Here is an 18,401-nt window from a genome sequence, read left to right as displayed (position 1 = left end):
GGGGTGGGGGAGACCATCGGGAATCCAGTAAACAAAGACAATACTGACCCTTATAAAAAACCAGGTCAGCATTAGGATGCAGCTTTTTTCTTTGGAGGATATATGAGAGCTGATCATGATGAATATTTACTGCCTGCAGTGCTTGCAACATACACTGTACATGAAAGCTTTAAAAAAAAAGAGCATTTTGAGAAAGATGGACAAGAGATTGTGAGTTGGCACCCAAAAAATATGACAAACGGATGTGAATCCAGATTGCAGCATCATTTCTTTGTGCTCAACATCTGTCTGAGGTCTCCTCACTGTCAGATGTGAGAGGCATCCTTATTAAATGCCCGAACAACCTCAACTGGTTCCTTGCCATTTGAGTGAGGAGTTCTGCTATGAGCACCTTTTGAATGCCTCCTCTTCCCGATCTTAAGGGAGAGCCCAGATACACTTAGGAGGGAGCTCTTTTCAACCACTTGTAATAGCAATCCTGTAGTTTCAATCACTACCCGGAGTGTGCGGCCAAGAGCAGTGTCAGTTTTCTTCATGAGCTCTCTAAAGTTTTCTATTTTATAAGGTTAGCATACTTTTACCCCTTATGAGGAAGACACTTCTTGCCCCATCTGCCAGCTTTGTAGTCTCTCTGTGGAACAACTGAATATCCATCTCCACAGCTCCACCAAACACCTTTAAAATCAAATCTGCCCTTCAAACAAATTCTATACAGGAGCTCATAGGTGAGTGGTGAGCCAAAAAGGTCAGCAAGACATTGGAGACTCAGAGCTCTAAAAATGAGGACCACTCTTCATATTCATTCAGTCTTCCCCCAGGATGGAGCCATCACAAACAATGACATCCCTCCATTCTGCAGTATTTAAAGCGGTCGTGTAAAGTCTGTTTATTTCTATGCTCTATTTATTTACTTAGTCATATTCTGTGCTGCCCATACCTTACTTAGAGTGATTTATTTGCTAATTTATGTATATCTTGCTTTTTGCTCTTTTGTTTTTCTTCTTCCCAAGACAAATTCCTTCTACACGTGTGCTTGGAGATGTAAATGATTTTGATTCTGATTCTGAACACATGGTAGGAACTCTATCAGACTGGTCCCCTCCTGCAACCTGGCTTCTGAGCCACTGACTAAAGCAAACACATGCATAGATTAAACATACAGGGCTCGTCACATTAGCATGAATTTGTCCTTTGAAACCTGTGATACCATGGCAATATTCCTCCGAGTACAACATCTGACATGATCAATCGGCAGCAGTTGTAGCCTAGATGCTAATCTTCTCATTAGGAAAGAAAACCAACACATTTCTCCCGTTCTCACCATAGGATGCTGGATAGCTCAGTGCACCCGTGGCCATGGAAGCTGCTTTATCTTTGTCCCCAATCAAGCTGATTCAGCCTGCACTCAGGGGTTCATGTGGGGAAAGTGTCCATGGCTGCAAATATCTGGACCGGAAAGTGTGTCTTTAATTAAAACGCCTTAATTTGCAAATGAACTTGTTGGACTTTTCATGTGTCACAGGGGTACTGATGAGTTCAGATTAGTCCACACACACAAAAAAATGTAATGAAAGAAAAGCTTGTAGCAGATCCATAAGAGCTAAAACCACAGGGAGCACAAAACTAACTTGCTCACTATAATTTCCATGCATAGCTGCATACGGTCTATATATTTTAGATGCTTTAGAGACTCATTATGTCTATCTACCACATTATTCCCTGCATGAGCATCAGCAGACAATACATGCAATCCATTTTGTGTTTCTGTGAAAAGCTTTCCCTGGTAACTCAGCTTGAAACAGACATCACTGGGCAGCATCTTCTCCCAAGAAACGATCCTTCAGCTGTGCATCACAGCTATGGCCACTGGGCATTATTAAAAAAGGATATGTGGGGAAAATGTCTGCTCTGTCAGCAAGTGCCTGGACTTTGCCTCATAACTCATACTCTGTGTTAGTGAATTTGTTTGTCGGGGCAGATTCCAGTGTCGTATCTTTATTTTTAAGTTCAACTTTAAAATGCAACAGAGGGATGAGCCCACTTCCCTAAATAACAATACTTAAAATAAACACAAAGCTACAGGGAGGAGTGCAAGAAGAAGCAGCAAAAGCACAAACACTGCATTGATTTTTGGGGGGTGGGTTTTGTGTGTGTTGTTTTTAGCGTATTTTTTTTAAAGAGACTCCACAGGCCTGGACCAGTTTCTTGCCACCTGTGGTCATTTTGCTTCACAGCAGTTCACTATTACAGGGGCTGGATAGGGGAGCTTTTTCCATGCATTACCCATCCATTCTGCTTGTTATGAACCTGGTGTTTCAGGGCTGTCATTGTCAGGCTCCTCGGCAGCTGCTTTTTTAAGATACAATTCCCATAATGATGAGGGGTGTGAAATCATGTTGTTTAGATTCTGTTACAAGGAGAGGAGTTGATTAGAATCAGATTGGAAAAACATGCAGAGACTGGAGGACGGTTTGCGCTATTTTTTACTTCACACATCCACTTTGCTATGTTTGTCACAATTTACTAAAAGGCTTATGATATGTGTGTATTCAGAAATGCACATCCTTTTCTCCTTGCAGGCCTGCATACTTCTTAAATCGCTGCACTTGTTTCTTTTGTTTTAGTTTTTTTTTTTTTTGTTTTTTTGCCTGGTCAAAGGTAGAAGGTTTTTTGCACGAACCGTGTGCGTAAAAATGAGCGGTGTCCGAGGATAAGGTGGTTAGTTAATGGTTTCTAAATTGGGATTCTGTCGGTTTTTTGGATGGTGGATTTAATGCACTGGCGTATCCCGGTGGTTGCCTAGTAACGCGCTGGCAGTGGGCGCCGTAGAGAGATCTCTATGGTGGGCGCTCCATTAAAACCGTTGGCGCTCCTGACCTTGGCGTCGTGAATGCGCAAAGCACACAGACTGTGCGAAGCAGGAGATAAGAGTGGAGATCTGTGTGTTTGATACCGAAACCGGGGGGAAATATTCCACACGCATCCCACGGCGTTCACTGACGGGCATGGTATGGAGGAAATCTCGAGATGGAGCGCGTCTCAGCTTCTGTAAAAGCAGGTGAGTTAACCTAATGATTCTGTTGTGTGTGTGTGTGTGTGTGTGTGTGTGTGTGTGTGTGTGTGTGTGTGTGTGTGTGTGTGTGTGTTTTTCTCCGTGGGACGAATCTTTGTTCAGATTGATCACTGACATCTGGGGTAATTGTCTCATTCAAAGCGATTGCTCAGCGATATACCACAGTGGAGCGTTTCTTTGCCCGACATTTTTTCTCCCCATTTTCATCCAATATTCCTCCGTCCTAGACCCAGATTAAACAAGCTTTCCCAGTCACACCGTGAGGCAGCGCACACACTACAGCAGTTTGTCGATGCTACGTGGGCTGTGGCTTGGTTTTCTCTCTGGGTCTGGATCCTTGCATTAATTTATGAGGCGCTGGTCATTATGTTGAGTGCTACCTTCATGTTCTCTGGAAGGTGTTTTTTTCTCTCTCTTTCCCCACATCAATCCCTGCTCTTCTTTATTGCACAGCTAAATTAGAAGGGGGGATTTGGGAAATCCACAGAAACGGGTTTGATCCACACCAGTCGAATTACAAGGGCATTGGGAACCCAGTACTGTTGTCTGACATACTAGGCTCCTTTCTCAAATGCTTTCATGTCAAGGGCCCCCAGGCAACCAGAACTCAATCGATAAGCTGTTGTCCCAGTGATTTTTATTAGTGCTGAATTGGTGTTGAATTGCGTGCCTGTCAATGATGGAGGTGTACAGATAGCAATGGTAGGAGAGAAACATGATTATAGCAATCTTCCTAATAGGTCTGTAACTAGCATCAAGTCAGGCAAATGGGAATTAAAGTATTCCGGTGTAAGGAAACTCAGCAGAGCCAGGATACTTTCAAGCATAAACATCTGGCTGCTGCAGAATCCTCTATTAGAGCAAAATGTTGTGGTTGTAAAACATTTTGATTTTGGACACATCACTTAGTTACTGAGTTCTGGGCATGTTGCCAGGCTAAATTGCCCAATAACTTGCAGTGTGTCAAACTTGACTGAGTGATGGCTCACTTTTATTACATGGCCCATTTGGTGTATGCCATAAAGCTTTTATCCACATCTGTCCCATCTCAGACCAGAAGAAGTTAGAGGGGAAAAACTAGCATTCAGCTGCTCTGATTGCCTGCAGTGACGTCAGTAAAACAGCAAAAAAGTATTTTATATTAGATGAAGACTTAAAAGAAACTACCTCAGCTTTGTTCCACCAATTAAATTGGAAGTTTGATTTTTACATCAGATGTCAAAAACATGCAAATCTGTTGATACTAATGCAGCGCATGTGTAATTTAAAAGGAAATGCCACTCATTTTAAGAATTCATGCCATCCCTTTGATCTGCAGCAGACCCAGCACTGTCTTCTGTTTTTACTGCCAGGACTGCCTCTTAAACTGGAGACAACTAACCAGATCTGACTGGTGACCCCGCTGCACAGCCTGTTACTGCTAATTTAATAATTAATAATACCTTCACAGCAGGTTTTGTGAACAGAGAGGGTCTTGCACCTCCAAATGGATCCAAATGATTAATTATCCGTGTCACTTTCACACCAGAAGATGAGCCCCAATCTGCAGAAAAAATCAGGTTCTCTGTCTTCTCCATTTTAATGTCTTGGGAGCTGTACATCATTGTCATATAACAGATAGCTGATAGAACAAGTCTTGTCCTTTTTCGGCTATGGGGAACATTCATAACTGTTAATTAATACAGACAAAGCTGGCCTGGGGCAGAGATGTACAATATTTCTCGAACCTCAGTGATAGTGTGAGACTAAAATTTATCCGATTATGTCCCAATGCTTGGAAATGGGCAAACTGTAGTGATGTTCGGAATAGGTAACACGCAGCACCTGCGAAGGAGAGAATGAGCCGCCTTTATTTGTGTTGACATACCTGCTAGTGTAAACAAAATGTTGCAGAGAAAGCGAAAAGCCAATGCACCACATCTATGGTTAATTAGTCTCTGATATTAGCAGGAAGAAACGGTCCCCTGTCTTAACAGATAGAGCTATTTAGCTCCAGTCTTTGACAATGCTCGGGGCAGTGCTCGTCAATAAATCTGATTAGGTTAACAACGCTGTTTTTGATTTGTTCATTGACAAGCCAGTGAGAACCTGATGCTGAGAATATTATACTTTCTGCTCCCCTTGACTATAAAGACTAAGACTGGGTGCATATTGGATTAAAGTAGTTGAATGGGAGAAGAACAGCACAATCTGTTTTCTGTATGTCTTCCTGGATGAGCTTCCATGCGGTACCTTACTTGACATGCAGTATGCACATTGTGATGAGGTGACAGTGTATTCTGCTGTTCACTGAAGCATCCATGCTGATAAACCAGTAACTAGTCGTCACTTGTCGATGTACAGAGACTCTGGTGGCTGCATCTGGGTTAGGAAACAGATTATGTACATGCATGGCAAAATTTCATGTTTGCATCAAGCAGTGCAGTTACTGGACAGATCCAAAATGAAGGAATTTTCCACTTGAATCAACAGGATGTCAGTTTTGCTTATAAGCAGTTATGCCGCCTTTCTAATATGGATACAAATAATGAATATTTTCGTTGATGTGTTGATGATTCCCTCGATTAATCGATCACTTGTGTTATCCATAGAATGGCAGACAAATGGTGTAAAGCGTCAATCACTGTTTTCCAAAGCCCAAGATGACATCCTCAAATGTCTTGCTTTGTCCACAACACAAAGATATTAATTTTATAATCATAACAAAGGAGAAACCAGAAAATATTCACATTTTAAAAAGCTTGAAACAGAAGATTTAGATTTTGTTTTCTTATAAAGTACTCAAACCAAACAGAATAGTTGGTGATTAATTTACCAGTTGACAACAAATGGCTTATTTGATTAACTGCTACAGCTCTGCTTTGTAAATACTAGAAAAATTGTAGAGTTTAAGAATTAGAAAACCGTTCGACAGATTCAAAGATAAATTCTGCATTTGTGTTGACGGAAAAAATAAAACTAATTAATTACACAGGTTCAAAGAAGTGTCAAAGGATCCATTTCCTCTGATACGTAATTCAAATAGTTGATTCCTGCCTGTAAACCTTCCTCAGGTCTTCCAGTTAGGCTCCAATTACTCAGCTGTATCAGGAGGGTTTGGTGCTCGTGCGATCCCATCAGACATGTTAGTTCTGGGAACGCTCAGCACTTCCATTATGCATCTTCATGCTGACAGTGTGGCTTAGATGTACTGAAAGATACAAACACTCTATTCATGATTTGGAGTTTTTGAAATGTATTAAACACTGAAATATCAAAATCACATCGGAGGGTTTGTTATTCTCAGTGAGCATGTCTTTTTAATCGGGCTTCAATACAAATGAAATATTAGTCTTTCTTTGCTGTTCACCTTGATGCTTTCACAGAAGGAAAAAGGGTGCTTAACACCTTTTATCATGAGATGCTTTCGCAGTGTCACTCCAGCATCACAGCAGATGTGTTTTTCAGATTCCTCCCATCACCTCCTCCACTGATACATAAAGATCAGGATTCAGTGGCTCGTATATGCACAGGAATTAATTCGCTCTTTTGAGACAATTTGTTCCAACATTAAACTAATATGTACACTAGTATGTATTTAGAGCGCAAGATAATGGAAGACGATAAATCTTTTATAGCAAATAAGTCAATTAAACTGGCTTTTTAGACTATTTTGACTGTTGTCTGATCTAATTTTCTCATCATCTTGTTTCTAGATCTGTATGCACTGCAATGAAAACTGGAAGTGGGGCCGGTCCATATCTGACTGAGGTGTATTTGGATTTGATAACAGTCGGATCTAAAGGCGCAGTGAGTGATGTCTGTTTGACAGGGTCATTGCAAAGGGACTGAACAGACACTACAGTGTGCATTTGTGTTGTGCAAGGGCACTGTCTTGCCCAGACCATGTGGCTGGCTACATTTAGAGACCATCTGTTGCCTGCACACCTGCTACATCAGCAAGGGACTGCAACCATCACCCACTGTGCTCTTCTTTGGTGGATATTATGTTCCTGCTGGTCATTAACAAAGGCAACCAGCCAGAAATTCTACCCAACTGTGACCACCCAGTTTGGGAAACTGCGAGGCCTCAGGGTCCCCGTGCCCAGCGAAGTCCTGAGGCCCGTTGATCAATATCTCGGGGTCCCCTACGCCGCCCCGCCTGTGGGCGAGAAGCGTTTCATGCCCCCCGAACAGCCCTCCTCCTGGTCAGGTGTCAAGAATGCCACCCACTTCATGCCTGTGTGCCCTCAGAACATCCACAACACCGTGCCAGAGATCATGATGCCCATATGGTTCACCTATAACCTGGACACAGTAGCCACGTACATTCAGGATCAGAGCGAGGACTGTTTGTATCTAAACATCTATGCTCCGACAGAGGATGGTGAGTTGATGCGGGTAAAGCGGACAGCAATGATGCTCCATGTTCATCGATCACCGTTTTTTGTGGCCCTGACGTTGTCCTGTGATCATCATAAATCATGTGTGTGACCGCCGCTCATGTCACTGCTGCCACCAGAGGCTGATTTACCATCCAAAGCGATGTCATCGTTATCATTTGAAATGTTGCCATCACACTGATAAGCAGGAAATTATTTGGTAGCTATAGCAACTGAAGATGTTGCCCTGATGCCCCTTACTGATCTTTTGCTTAGATATGAAGGGATAAGTACACATAAATGTACCGAGGAATGTGCTTGCTTCCTCACTAACAGACATCCAGTGAAATATTGCTGAGCTGAGGTGTTGCTTAAGTATCGGTTCACCTAAACTAAGCAATAATTCTCAGCTCTGAAAATGATGAACCCAGCATATTTCCCTGTAACCGCTGAGCATCAAAGGTAATCGTGAAGATTACTTCGAGCTAGTGAAGCTAGCAGTGCCAGTTTTTTGTCCATCTTTGGCTAAGAATTTCTTTATATTACCGAATTGCTGCTTTGTTCAGACAGTATGTCTGCTGGGGGCCAATTAGTGAGGTACAGGAGTCAACTGTCTATCGCATGCTGAATCCTTCTCGTTTTTGTGACTAATAGAACTGTGAAATGAACCAGCAAGGGAACATTTTGTCTGTCTGCTGTGAATCTCTAGATTAGCAGAACAATGTAATGCCACGGTAGTGCTGCATGTTCTCTAATTCTAGTGTTGACAAACAGATTTCTCTCATTCAGGTTACTTCAATGCACCAATTAAACGTGGTTTCTGAGGATATATTGCCTCCCTCGCATGCATTTGGCATAGCACAAAACACCCAGCATTCTAAGTTGAACCGTGTTCAGCTTGTGTATGTAGCACGCCACTCTTTGACTGGCTTTTCTATGGTAGCATAGCAACAACTGATAAACAGCCAGCTTGAGAGGTAGCTGTCCAAGATGGTGCAGCCCACATTTTATAAAGCCCCTCGTCTGAGTGCTGCCTATAGGCCTCCTCACCTGGCACGCAAGCAGGTTAATGAAATTTCACATTTCCATATTTGTTTCCGAGTAAATAACATAACCCCTTTTGTTCTATGCATTTTTATTCCTTCAGACTTTGCCATTGTTTATTTAAAATGCACCTCAGGCGTTCTGTGACTTTATTATTTGTTGCACTGGTGTGAAACCTGCTCTCATTTTTACTTATCTCCTATGAGTTTTTTTTTTCCACGTCAAATTAAAGAGTGTGTTTCTGAAATTTACACTATATATTTGTGGCTCGATGTCCCAATGAAGTCAGAATGTATTAATTATGCATAGATAAACTATACACCACATACTTCATCTAAGTGCCCTGCTGTGGTTTACCTGGAAATTAACAGGACAGCTGCAAAGATAAAATCTACCAAGAGACACCTATAACCCCAGTTACAGTTATTAAAGCATTCACAGGTATCAGTGTGTGTGCGTGCATGAATTTGGACATACACACAAAGCCAGTCCTTGCAAATATCTAACAAGGAGCAACAATCTGTTTACTTAATCAAAGCATAATTATAAACACTTATTATCTTGTACCTGCCATAATGTAATTATGTACTACATCTCTAAAGATTCTACATTATGTCATCTACCTTGTGTAAGAAAGAAATTGATTCTGCCAGTTTGATTAGACAGTTTATTCAATAAGACACACAGTAATCCATGCTATTTTGAAAATCTGTACTTCTTTTTTGTTTCTTATGTGAATCCCAGGGAGCCAACACAAGAAAAAGGGGGCGGCTTTCTCACATGCTGAGACTCATATATCTGAAGGTATTTTTTTAAGAGCTCAAAGTCTTGATGCATGGATTCTTTTAGTTTCTAAAATGTTTTGTTTTTTACTTTCCTAAGGAACTGTGGGGGTTCTTTTATTCGGAGTGGGAAAAGAAAAATGCTGTTATCTGATTTTGTGATTACATACGTTTGCTGTTACTGCATCCCATGTCTTGAATTGAGCACTGTTGCAATCCTTTCACTAAGGGTTACATCTCTATTGCCACGCACATTGATCCAGAGATTGCATTATCTACTTATCTGTCTTACAGTCTCTTCTAAAGACAGTCATTAGTCAATATAATAAATTGGCCCCAAAACATGAAGTATTGATCTTCTATTTCTATGGAACAAATACCACAGTCTCTATTTTAGCTCATACTAGTAGAAAGCAAGCGCTCAGTGTTGTGCAGGTCAAAGCTACACTCAAGTCTTTAACATATTTTTAATATCATTTTAACTCAACTGAGAATTTAGTCAAATCAATACTCTTTTTTTTCTCTCTCTTTCTAATGCAGAGTAATTTAGATATGGTGCAGAGGACAAGTATGCTTGCTTGCTGTCGGAACTGTTGTTAATTATTTTATTATTCATGCACCCTTGTCGGAGTGTATTTACCATGCATTTTCTGATTGCCATTACAGCTTCCAAACCACAGGCCTTCCACCCCTTGCTTGCTTCTACGCACATTTTCTGAGCTGTATTTTGCCATACTTCATACTGAACAGTTGGGATATAAAGTTTTAGTAACAGTGCTCCATTAATTCTCCATTTCATTACTGCTGCCCCTGCAGTTGTTTGCTCAGCGTGTGTGTGTGTGTGTGTGTGTGTGTGTGTGTGTGTGTGTGTGTGTGTGTGTGTGTGTGTGTGTTGACGTTGCAGATATAAGAGACTCTGAAGCCCGACCTGTGATGGTCTACATCCATGGAGGCTCCTATATGGAGGGCACAGGGAACATGATGGATGGCAGTGTTCTGGCCAGTTATGGGAATGTTGTCGTCGTCACGCTCAACTACAGAATTGGAATATTAGGTGATGACAACGTCTCTGTGCGGTAACTTTTAATGGTGTCTCAACTGGGGGATTTAGCCCTTTTTAATCTAAGGGAATAAACTGTCACAGTGGTCATTATCTTCCACTTGTGCTGCAGTTATTCGCCTATTAAAAGAAGTAGAGACATGAGAGAAGAATGCAGAGAAAAACACTATAGGAAAATATGGTAGCATTGCACAGCTTGATTTGCATATAAATGTTGTCGTCAGAGGAAAAGTGATGCAAATACTTGTCGTGCCTTGTCCTTGTTGCAGAAATCTGCTTTATACCCATTCTGAAAACACAATTTATCTCCCTTTGGATGGATCTATCTAATCTGTACAAGATTATCAGCCTTCGCCATTCTTGAAAGTAACACAATTTACATACTATACAGAGAAATACAGCATTCAGAGGCTTGCACAAGGTCAAGAGTTTTCTTGTTTCTTTGTGTTTAACATTCAAAACAGTGCGGCGTTTAGATGGGACCAGACAAGGGAATATGTAATAGGATCAATGTAAGAGCTCCAGTGACCTCATTGTATTTTTATGAAATTCATTTAATGAAATACAAGTAGAAGATTTATTTATGTTTGTTATTAAGTTGCTGTAGTGAGCAGAGCATTAAAATTTGATGAGCAGAGCCCTGATCACTTCCTGAGGGGCCACTGCTGCTTGGAGACTATTACAAGGAGTTGACTAAAGTAGTGAAACACAGTAGGAGAGAGTATATTTACACCTGAGGGGAAACGATGCCAGTTCATTCAGATGCCCTGCTGGGCTACAGCTCTACATCAAAGTTGTCACACACTGTAGAGCTCTACTTCAGCACCAGCTCTGTTGTGTCTCTATATATCAGGTTTCCTCAGTACTGGTGACCAGGCAGCCAAAGGAAACTATGGACTCCTGGACCAGATTCAAGCTCTCCGCTGGATAAGTAAAAACATTGGTTATTTTGGAGGAGACCCAGGCCGCATCACAGTTTTTGGATCTGGAATTGGTGCTTCATGTGTCAGTCTTCTAACACTCTCCCACCACTCAGAGGGTAAGAACCTGCAAGTCTCTATTTCGAAGTTATCGCTGACGCTAAAGTTCAAGTAGCAATTAGTGCAATAATATAAATGTCAGTTTGCATGAACCTGAGCTGTAAGATTTCACATCCTCAATTAAATTATGCTGTCTTTTTAAACAGTATTTTTATTTTATCATTTTCAAATTTGTTCTTTATTTTTAAGTGTAGCTTCAAGTGGTCTGGCATAGAGATGAAGTGTTATGATATGGGAGCAGGGTAAAGAGGGGATTCGTTAAGTAAGTGATTGCTTTTGTTCCCCTCTACTCAGTCTAATCAGACTAAAAGCTCTGCCTCTTAAAATGTGAAGCTCTTAAAGAAGCCTACTGGCATTATAAAGTTTTCAGCATGTCATCACGTTCACCTGTGACCATCAGTTTTTACCATTGGAACTGATTTATACTTCAGACTCTCAGCGTCAGATTTATTTACCCATTTCTACCTACCTGCAGTTTCCGAAAATGATCAAAAAAGCAGTGATTTTGGTGTGTTCATTTTCTGTGAAGCATGTCTTCAGGCCCCTATGAAGCACGACTAGAGACAAGTGCAAATTCTTCAGATGTTTCCTGTAAAAAGATTTTTTCTCTCTCTTTTTTCCACATATATTGGCAGTGCGTTAATTTAATACCACAATTTTAATCCAGATCCCTCCACAAATTTATGCTATCAACAGTAATGTTATCTGTAAGTGAATTCCGATAAAGTCCCTGCATATAGAGAATACTTTACCCACTGGAATCCAGCATCTGATAACCTGTGAAAAGACGAGCAGGTAACATTAAAATGTGCCATTTGATGAATACTTCTCCAAAGCTCCTTGCAAGAATCAAAGATGTGCATTTCAATGTGGGTGGCCCCACTGGGAATTGAACCTCTTATCTTCACCGTATTATTGCCCGGGTGCTCTCATTGATGATGGACAAACTCACAAGAAGGGCAAAAACTGTGTGTTTTCATCAGCAGCAGGCAGGCAGGCAGGCAGGCTGCAGCAGCTGTCCTTTGTGAGGTTTGTATTAGACGTCCGAGCTCGGCTGCAGTAAATGCACAAAGACCTCCGGCTGTCTTTGAAGTAGACTAGCTAGCTGCTGCCCTAAAAAATTGAAATAAATGACAGCAAAGGAGGGAGAAAGTGACACTGTCCCTACACTCGTTCTCCTGCGACTGTTATGCCTTAACCTCAGCAGAGTATTTCTGAGTTGATACATATCACTTGTCATTTTTAGGTGGTAGCTACAAAATCCCCAGAGACAGAGGTGACGCACTGCATATAAACAATTCAACGGAGCAGCGTGTTTACTCTATCAACATTGAAGGATCAGGGTTACTGCATATTCAGCTCTCTGCACACACCCTCCACCACGCAGTTGGCATCAGCAGTCTATGTGTAAAGCTACGCAGCTTGTTAGACACACAGTATTAACGATTCCACAATTACGCTACATCTGTGAATAACTGGAGTGGGGAAAACTGGACACCTCCTTGCTGAAACAATGCTGCAAATTGATCATTAGTTTGACAAGCATTCACTGTCATCTGCATAGAGAAACAAATGAGAGGATCAGCAGTGGAAAAGCACGATTTTGGGGCATTTTTTATCATTATATTAACAAAGGAAGGCATCGGCATCCCATTAGCAGGACTTTTCTTCTACCTGCTGCATTACTGAGCAGCTTCTCATCAGCTGGATGGTCCGGCTTTATTACTCTTTTTGTTGCTGTATCTTCCTAAAAGTTAAAACACATCACATGTGGCCCTTTTTTTGCATTTGTCTACCTGGATTTTATGTAGCAACAAGCACTGGATTTAAATATGAATAATAATTAGCATAAAGTGAATCATGTATTTGCTTAGGGCAGCTCAAAATGCTCCTAATAATAATGGTGTAGTGGGATAACCACTGTTCTCTGGGCATTTTGTCCTGTGTCTTTTTGTTCTGAATTTTGTGTCCCAAGGTCTGTTCCACAGAGCCATCATCCAAAGTGGTTCAGCGCTGTCCAGCTGGGCTGTGAACTACCAACCAGTCAAGTACACTCGGATGCTTGCTGAGAGGGTTGGCTGCAATGTGTTGGACACAGTGGACATGGTCTCCTGCCTGCAGAAGAAAAGTGCTAAGGAGCTGGTAGAGCAAGACATCCAGGCCGCCCGATACCGAGTGGCTTTCGGCCCCGTCATTGACGGAGACGTCATCCCGGATGACCCAGAGATCCTGATGGAGCAGGGCGAGTTCCTGAACTATGATATAATGCTGGGTGTTAATCAGGGGGAGGGGCTGCGCTTTGTGGAGAACGTGATGGACCTGGAGGACGGAGTGTCTGGCAGCGACTTTGACTTTGCTGTGTCAGACTTTGTGGACAGTTTGTATGGCTACCCAGAAGGGAAGGACACACTGAGGGAGACAATTAAATTCATGTACACAGACTGGGCTGACAAGGACAACCCGGAGACCAGGAGGAAGACCCTGGTGGCCCTCTTCACCGACCACCAATGGGTGGAGCCATCAGTGGTGACAGCTGACCTGCATGCCCGCTACGGCTCGCCCACGTACTTCTACGCCTTCTACCACCACTGCCAGAGCCTTATGAAGCCGGTGTGGTCAGACTCAGCACATGGAGATGAGGTGCCTTACGTATTTGGCATCCCCATGGTGGGCCCGACTGATCTGTTCCCCTGCAACTTCTCCAGGAACGACATCATGCTCAGTGCTGTGGTTATGACTTACTGGACCAACTTTGCAAAGAGTGGGTGAGTAACAGTGAATCCAGCGACACCATTTGGTTTAATGCATTAGATTCTCATTTAATATCTGACTGGAAAAGCTGGAGTGATTGACCGCACCTGTGCCTTTACTCTGTGTTGAGATGTCCAATCTCCAAATTAGGTGCAGCCTGAACTCCGACTATTATGTCTTCAGGCCATATTTTATTTTTTCCTGTGTTAGTTCACAAGAACTTGAGTATGAAAAACTGTGGTTCAATTTTCAGCAGTTCATATAAATTCCTTAACATCCCAAGTCTAAAAATTTACACAACTTACTGTAAGTTCCCCTTTCTGTAACTGATTTGACCTCACCATGAATGTAAAAATCGATTCCAATGGTCCAGTGTAGAATCAAACCTACTGACTGTATTCTGCATACAGTATCTAGCAGGAGCTGTGTCCTTTTAAATGGCAGGTCATGTTTAGGCTCCTGTAAAATCTCCTCTAACTTACATCACAAAGTTTCATGACTTTGGGCAGATTTCCTAAAGGTGGCGGATCTTTAAATTTACAGCTTAATTCTCATAAATGTTTAAAGCAGTGGCTCAGCTTATGTTGAAGGGAAATTTTGAAGAGGCATTTAAGATGTACTCTATAAACCTAAGACAAATTTATTGAGTGTTGTGATTTCAAGTAGGAGCGACACACATTGTTAGCACAGAAATACTGCGTGCACACACTGTATATGTTTGCTTGTAATACACACGTTTTTTTATTGTGGGTGATGTACAGATTTGAGATGACTGCTAAACCACATTTCTCACTGTGGATCTGTTTCTCCTTCTGGCAAGCCTCTAATAGCAATTTTACTGAGCGACCTAAAAAAGCATCCCCCGTGCATCTCTCTAGCCATAGCTTTCCTTCCGGTGCAGTTGATATATATATTTTGAACAGCAGGAGAGTTTTTCATCTTAATAAAGTTTTCCACTTCTTGGAAAATGAGAGTTCATTATCCAAGACAAGATACAATTTGATGTTGACCCAAACACTGACTCAGCTGTGGAAAAGCTTGCTGTTGAAAACGCAACAGAGTGAAGCTCTGCAGCTCTCCGTCTGACAGCTTTGTTTTGCAATTTGTCATACAGAGGCAAAGATTTGCTGGGTGTTCTTGAAGACAACAGACACCTAAGTGAGTTGTACTGTAGTGGAGAACTTCTCTGCTGCAGTGCTCCAGTCTTCCTGCATATTGAATGCAGAGCTGCAATGAATCTTTGTGCACGATGACCCCAACAGTAGGCGAAAGCACAGCACAGGTCATTGTAGGCTGCTGTTTCAGTGTGTAGGAATGAGAGAATGCTGAGCTCTTGAGGAGAGTTGGTGATACTACATTGTGTTGACCTAGATTTTGCTCTTGCAATGACGAAGTTCTTCTATCTGTATTACACTCATGGAAGAACCTTCTATTTCCTTATGAATTTTAGCTGCTGCAATTACAGTGCCCAAGTTTGAGCAATGTGCTTGAAATAATTACCACAGCATTAAAGCAGATATTGTCCAGTAATGATGCACATTATGGTGTAGAAAATGTAAGCAAAATCACATCTAAATCAAAACATCTAACTAATGCTCAGTGTATTGAACTGTGTTCCGCTGTGTGTAGAACAAAAAAATCAATAACAAATTTTGTTTGTTATTCTTGCTAGCTGGTTCTGAATCATTAGTTTGGACAATGAAATATCTACATCAATAAATAAAATTATATCATCACAATGTGGTCCTGCTGAAAGTTGACAGATATTGAATTGAATCCAGCTCTAATCCGCTAATCATTTAGCTTTCTTCCAACACATTTATCTTTTTTAACAAATTACTCTCTGATGTCTTCACAGGGATCCTAACAAGCCCGTGCCACAGGACACCAAGTTCATCCACACCAAGGCCAACCGCTTCGAGGAGGTAGCCTGGTCTAAGTACGACCCCTATGACCAGCTCTACCTGCACATCGGCTTGAAGCCTCGCATTCGTGACCACTACCGCGCCACCAAAGTGGCCTTCTGGAAACACCTGGTGCCACATCTCTACAACCTCCACGACATGTTCCACTACTCCTCCACCACCACCAAGGTCACCCCTCTGGATCCCACCCAGTCCAACGGCAAGAGATCCGGCAGCACCGGACGGCCTCCTCTGTCCACCGCCCACAACAACGGAGAAGCAGGGAGGGAGATGGGTCCTCTGATCATGCCGAACCCCAGAGATTACTCCACAGAGCTCAGCGTCACCATCGCCGTGGGGGCGTCGCTGCTCTTTCTCAACGTCCTGGCCTTCGCTGCTCTGTACTACCGCAAGGACAAGCGCAGTCGCCAGGACACGTCCCAGCAGCCCAGTCCCCAGCGTGAGAGCAAAGGCAACAATGCAAGCCACACCACCACAATAGATGAGACCCTTTCATCCCAGCAGAGGAACCAGTGCGAGGCCCTTCACAATCCTCTTCATGTCTCGCCCAGCTTGGACTACACGCTCAGCCAGCGCCGTTCCCCTGACGACATCCCTCTGATGACCCCCAACAACATCACCATGATCCCCAACTCCCTAATGGGCCTCTCCAACATGAGTCCTTACAGCACCTTCCCCGCTGGCTACAGCTCCGCAGGCCTGCCCAGCACCCACTCGACCACACGAGTATAGCCTGGCAGGAGACGGCGATGGGAAGCGTGACGTACCTGAAACACGGAAATGTAAAGCTGTATTTAGGATGTGTAGGTAAAATAGGGTTGAATATGTTCATTCTGTCTTTTCCAAAGGTGTACAACCGCCAACATCCTGCCTTTGCTCTCTCATAATAGGAAGTCTAACAGCAGAGTCATTTTATAATAATCATTTTCAAAGGCAGTGAAAAAGAAAAGTGCATTTCATTTTCCACTTTGGCTTTTTTGGAACTTTACCTAGCAAGAACTTAGTATAATGTTTATACAGTTGGATTTGTATGGGAAGCTTTTTCTTACTCTGTGATATCTATTTTGATCTCGTGGAACAAAGTGACATTACAAGTCGGGGTGGACGGAGATGAGATCTGGGAAAAGCAGAGAAGCAGTATTATTATGACTATTATCAAGCTATTTTATACATATTTCTCATGGTACATTGCTTATTATGAAAATGTATTTTTACTGTAATTACTTTCAAATGCCTTGTACATCGCTTACATAAGGAATTACTGTGGAATCATAACAACAATGGATTGAAGTTTTGTTCGAATACTGGTCACGTGGTAAAAAATGTCCAGTTTATCCAAAATGTTTCTATCTGGTAGTGCAAATTATAGCACCCATGTGTGTGTGGGCTTGTGTGGGTGTGCGAGTGTGTGGAAGGGTGAAAGCGGCAGTACAAAAATGTAAATTAGGCATTGTTTGAAATTAACCATTCAGTTTTGCATATGTAGTGTTGTGTAATCTATTGTAGTCTATTGAGTATCCTTGCTATATTTTCGTTTTATGTGCTTATAATTTTTTGCTCAGTACACTGTAGGAATATAACTTCTGCTTCACTATAAAAAGAGACACGCTTAAGATGTGTTTTTCCTACTCTAACCAACTCATGGTTCTTTTGGCTTGGCTTGTTTGTACAGAATAAACTTAGACCAACATTTTATTTGTCGTTTGTTTATGAGATACTGTAAGGTCTTCAGAAAGATGACTGTAATTACATTGTAACTGTATGTATTCCAATTCAAATACTCACATTTAAAAAGGAGTTTTGCGAACCTTACGGATTACTGCTCCTTAACCAAGCTGTTTGAACCCCGTGCATAACGAGTTATATCCAGGGGTCATACTTTACTGAATCGACATGATGGACATTAAGCTTTGAGATCTGATTTTTTTGAACCTATCATGACATTGTTTAATCTAAATGAGACGACTATTAAAAGATTTTTGAACCTAAAGATGAGTCTTGTCAGAAATTGGGATTTGATTATATTTTGTACATATAATGCAGGTTTAATAGAAGACTTTTTGTGTCACTTAATCATGAATGTGTGAAATGTAGGCCTCAGATATACAGTGTGTGGGTCTTGGAGTTGGAGCTACAGGTGAACGCTGCTGATTTTTACACCTGCCTGTTTACTGGTCTGGGGGTGTTTTGTGGCACCATGCAGAGGAAGGCTGATGGAAAGGGAAAAAAATCTGATAAAATGTTTGGAGCGGAAGATTACAAGTTGGGAAATGTGGGGGTGTGAAGTTAGAAAGACATGAGCTCGCCAGACTTCTGTAACCCACTCCTCATCTCTGCTTGAGGCTGGCAGCTAGATACGAGCTAC

The 18,401-nt window shown here is 42.0% G+C and overlaps 1 protein-coding gene across 2 annotated transcripts; it reads left to right on the top strand.

Moving 5' to 3' along the window:
* Nucleotides 1–2,755: 2,755 nt before the first annotated feature.
* On the top strand, nt 2,756–18,026 carry nlgn3b (neuroligin 3b). Of its 2 annotated transcripts, XM_023284003.3 has the most exons (7): nt 2,757–3,058; nt 6,769–7,439; nt 9,223–9,282; nt 10,165–10,314; nt 11,174–11,359; nt 13,336–14,125; nt 15,970–18,026. In XM_023284003.3, the coding sequence occupies exons 2-7, from the start codon at nt 6,959–6,961 to the stop codon at nt 16,766–16,768; spliced, it is 2,466 nt and encodes an 821-aa protein (XP_023139771.1). In that variant the 5' UTR covers nt 2,757–3,058; nt 6,769–6,958; the 3' UTR covers nt 16,769–18,026. The 2 variants fall into 2 exon arrangements, with proteins under 2 accessions (XP_023139772.1, XP_023139771.1); XM_023284004.3 differs by lacking the exon at nt 9,223–9,282 and having other exon boundaries at nt 2,756–3,058.
* Nucleotides 18,027–18,401: the final 375 nt, after the last annotated feature.

This window comes from Amphiprion ocellaris, chromosome 14, assembly GCF_022539595.1.
Source record: "Amphiprion ocellaris isolate individual 3 ecotype Okinawa chromosome 14, ASM2253959v1, whole genome shotgun sequence".
Lineage (NCBI taxonomy): Eukaryota > Metazoa > Chordata > Actinopteri > Pomacentridae > Amphiprion > Amphiprion ocellaris.
This window is presented reverse-complemented; position numbering and strand designations above follow the sequence as displayed.

What these genes read in the sequence shown, in the direction of transcription:
- nlgn3b (XM_023284003.3), top strand. Translation starts at nt 6,959, where the DNA reads ATGTGGCTGGCTACATTTAGAGACCATCTGTTGCCTGCACACCTGCTA. An exon ending in TGAGACTCATATATCTGAAG is followed by an intron (nt 9,283 to 10,164) that starts GTATTTTTTTAA and finishes TTGACGTTGCAG; the next exon opens with ATATAAGAGACTCTGAAGCC. An exon ending in ACTCTCCCACCACTCAGAGG is followed by an intron (nt 11,360 to 13,335) that starts GTAAGAACCTGC and finishes TTGTGTCCCAAG; the next exon opens with GTCTGTTCCACAGAGCCATC.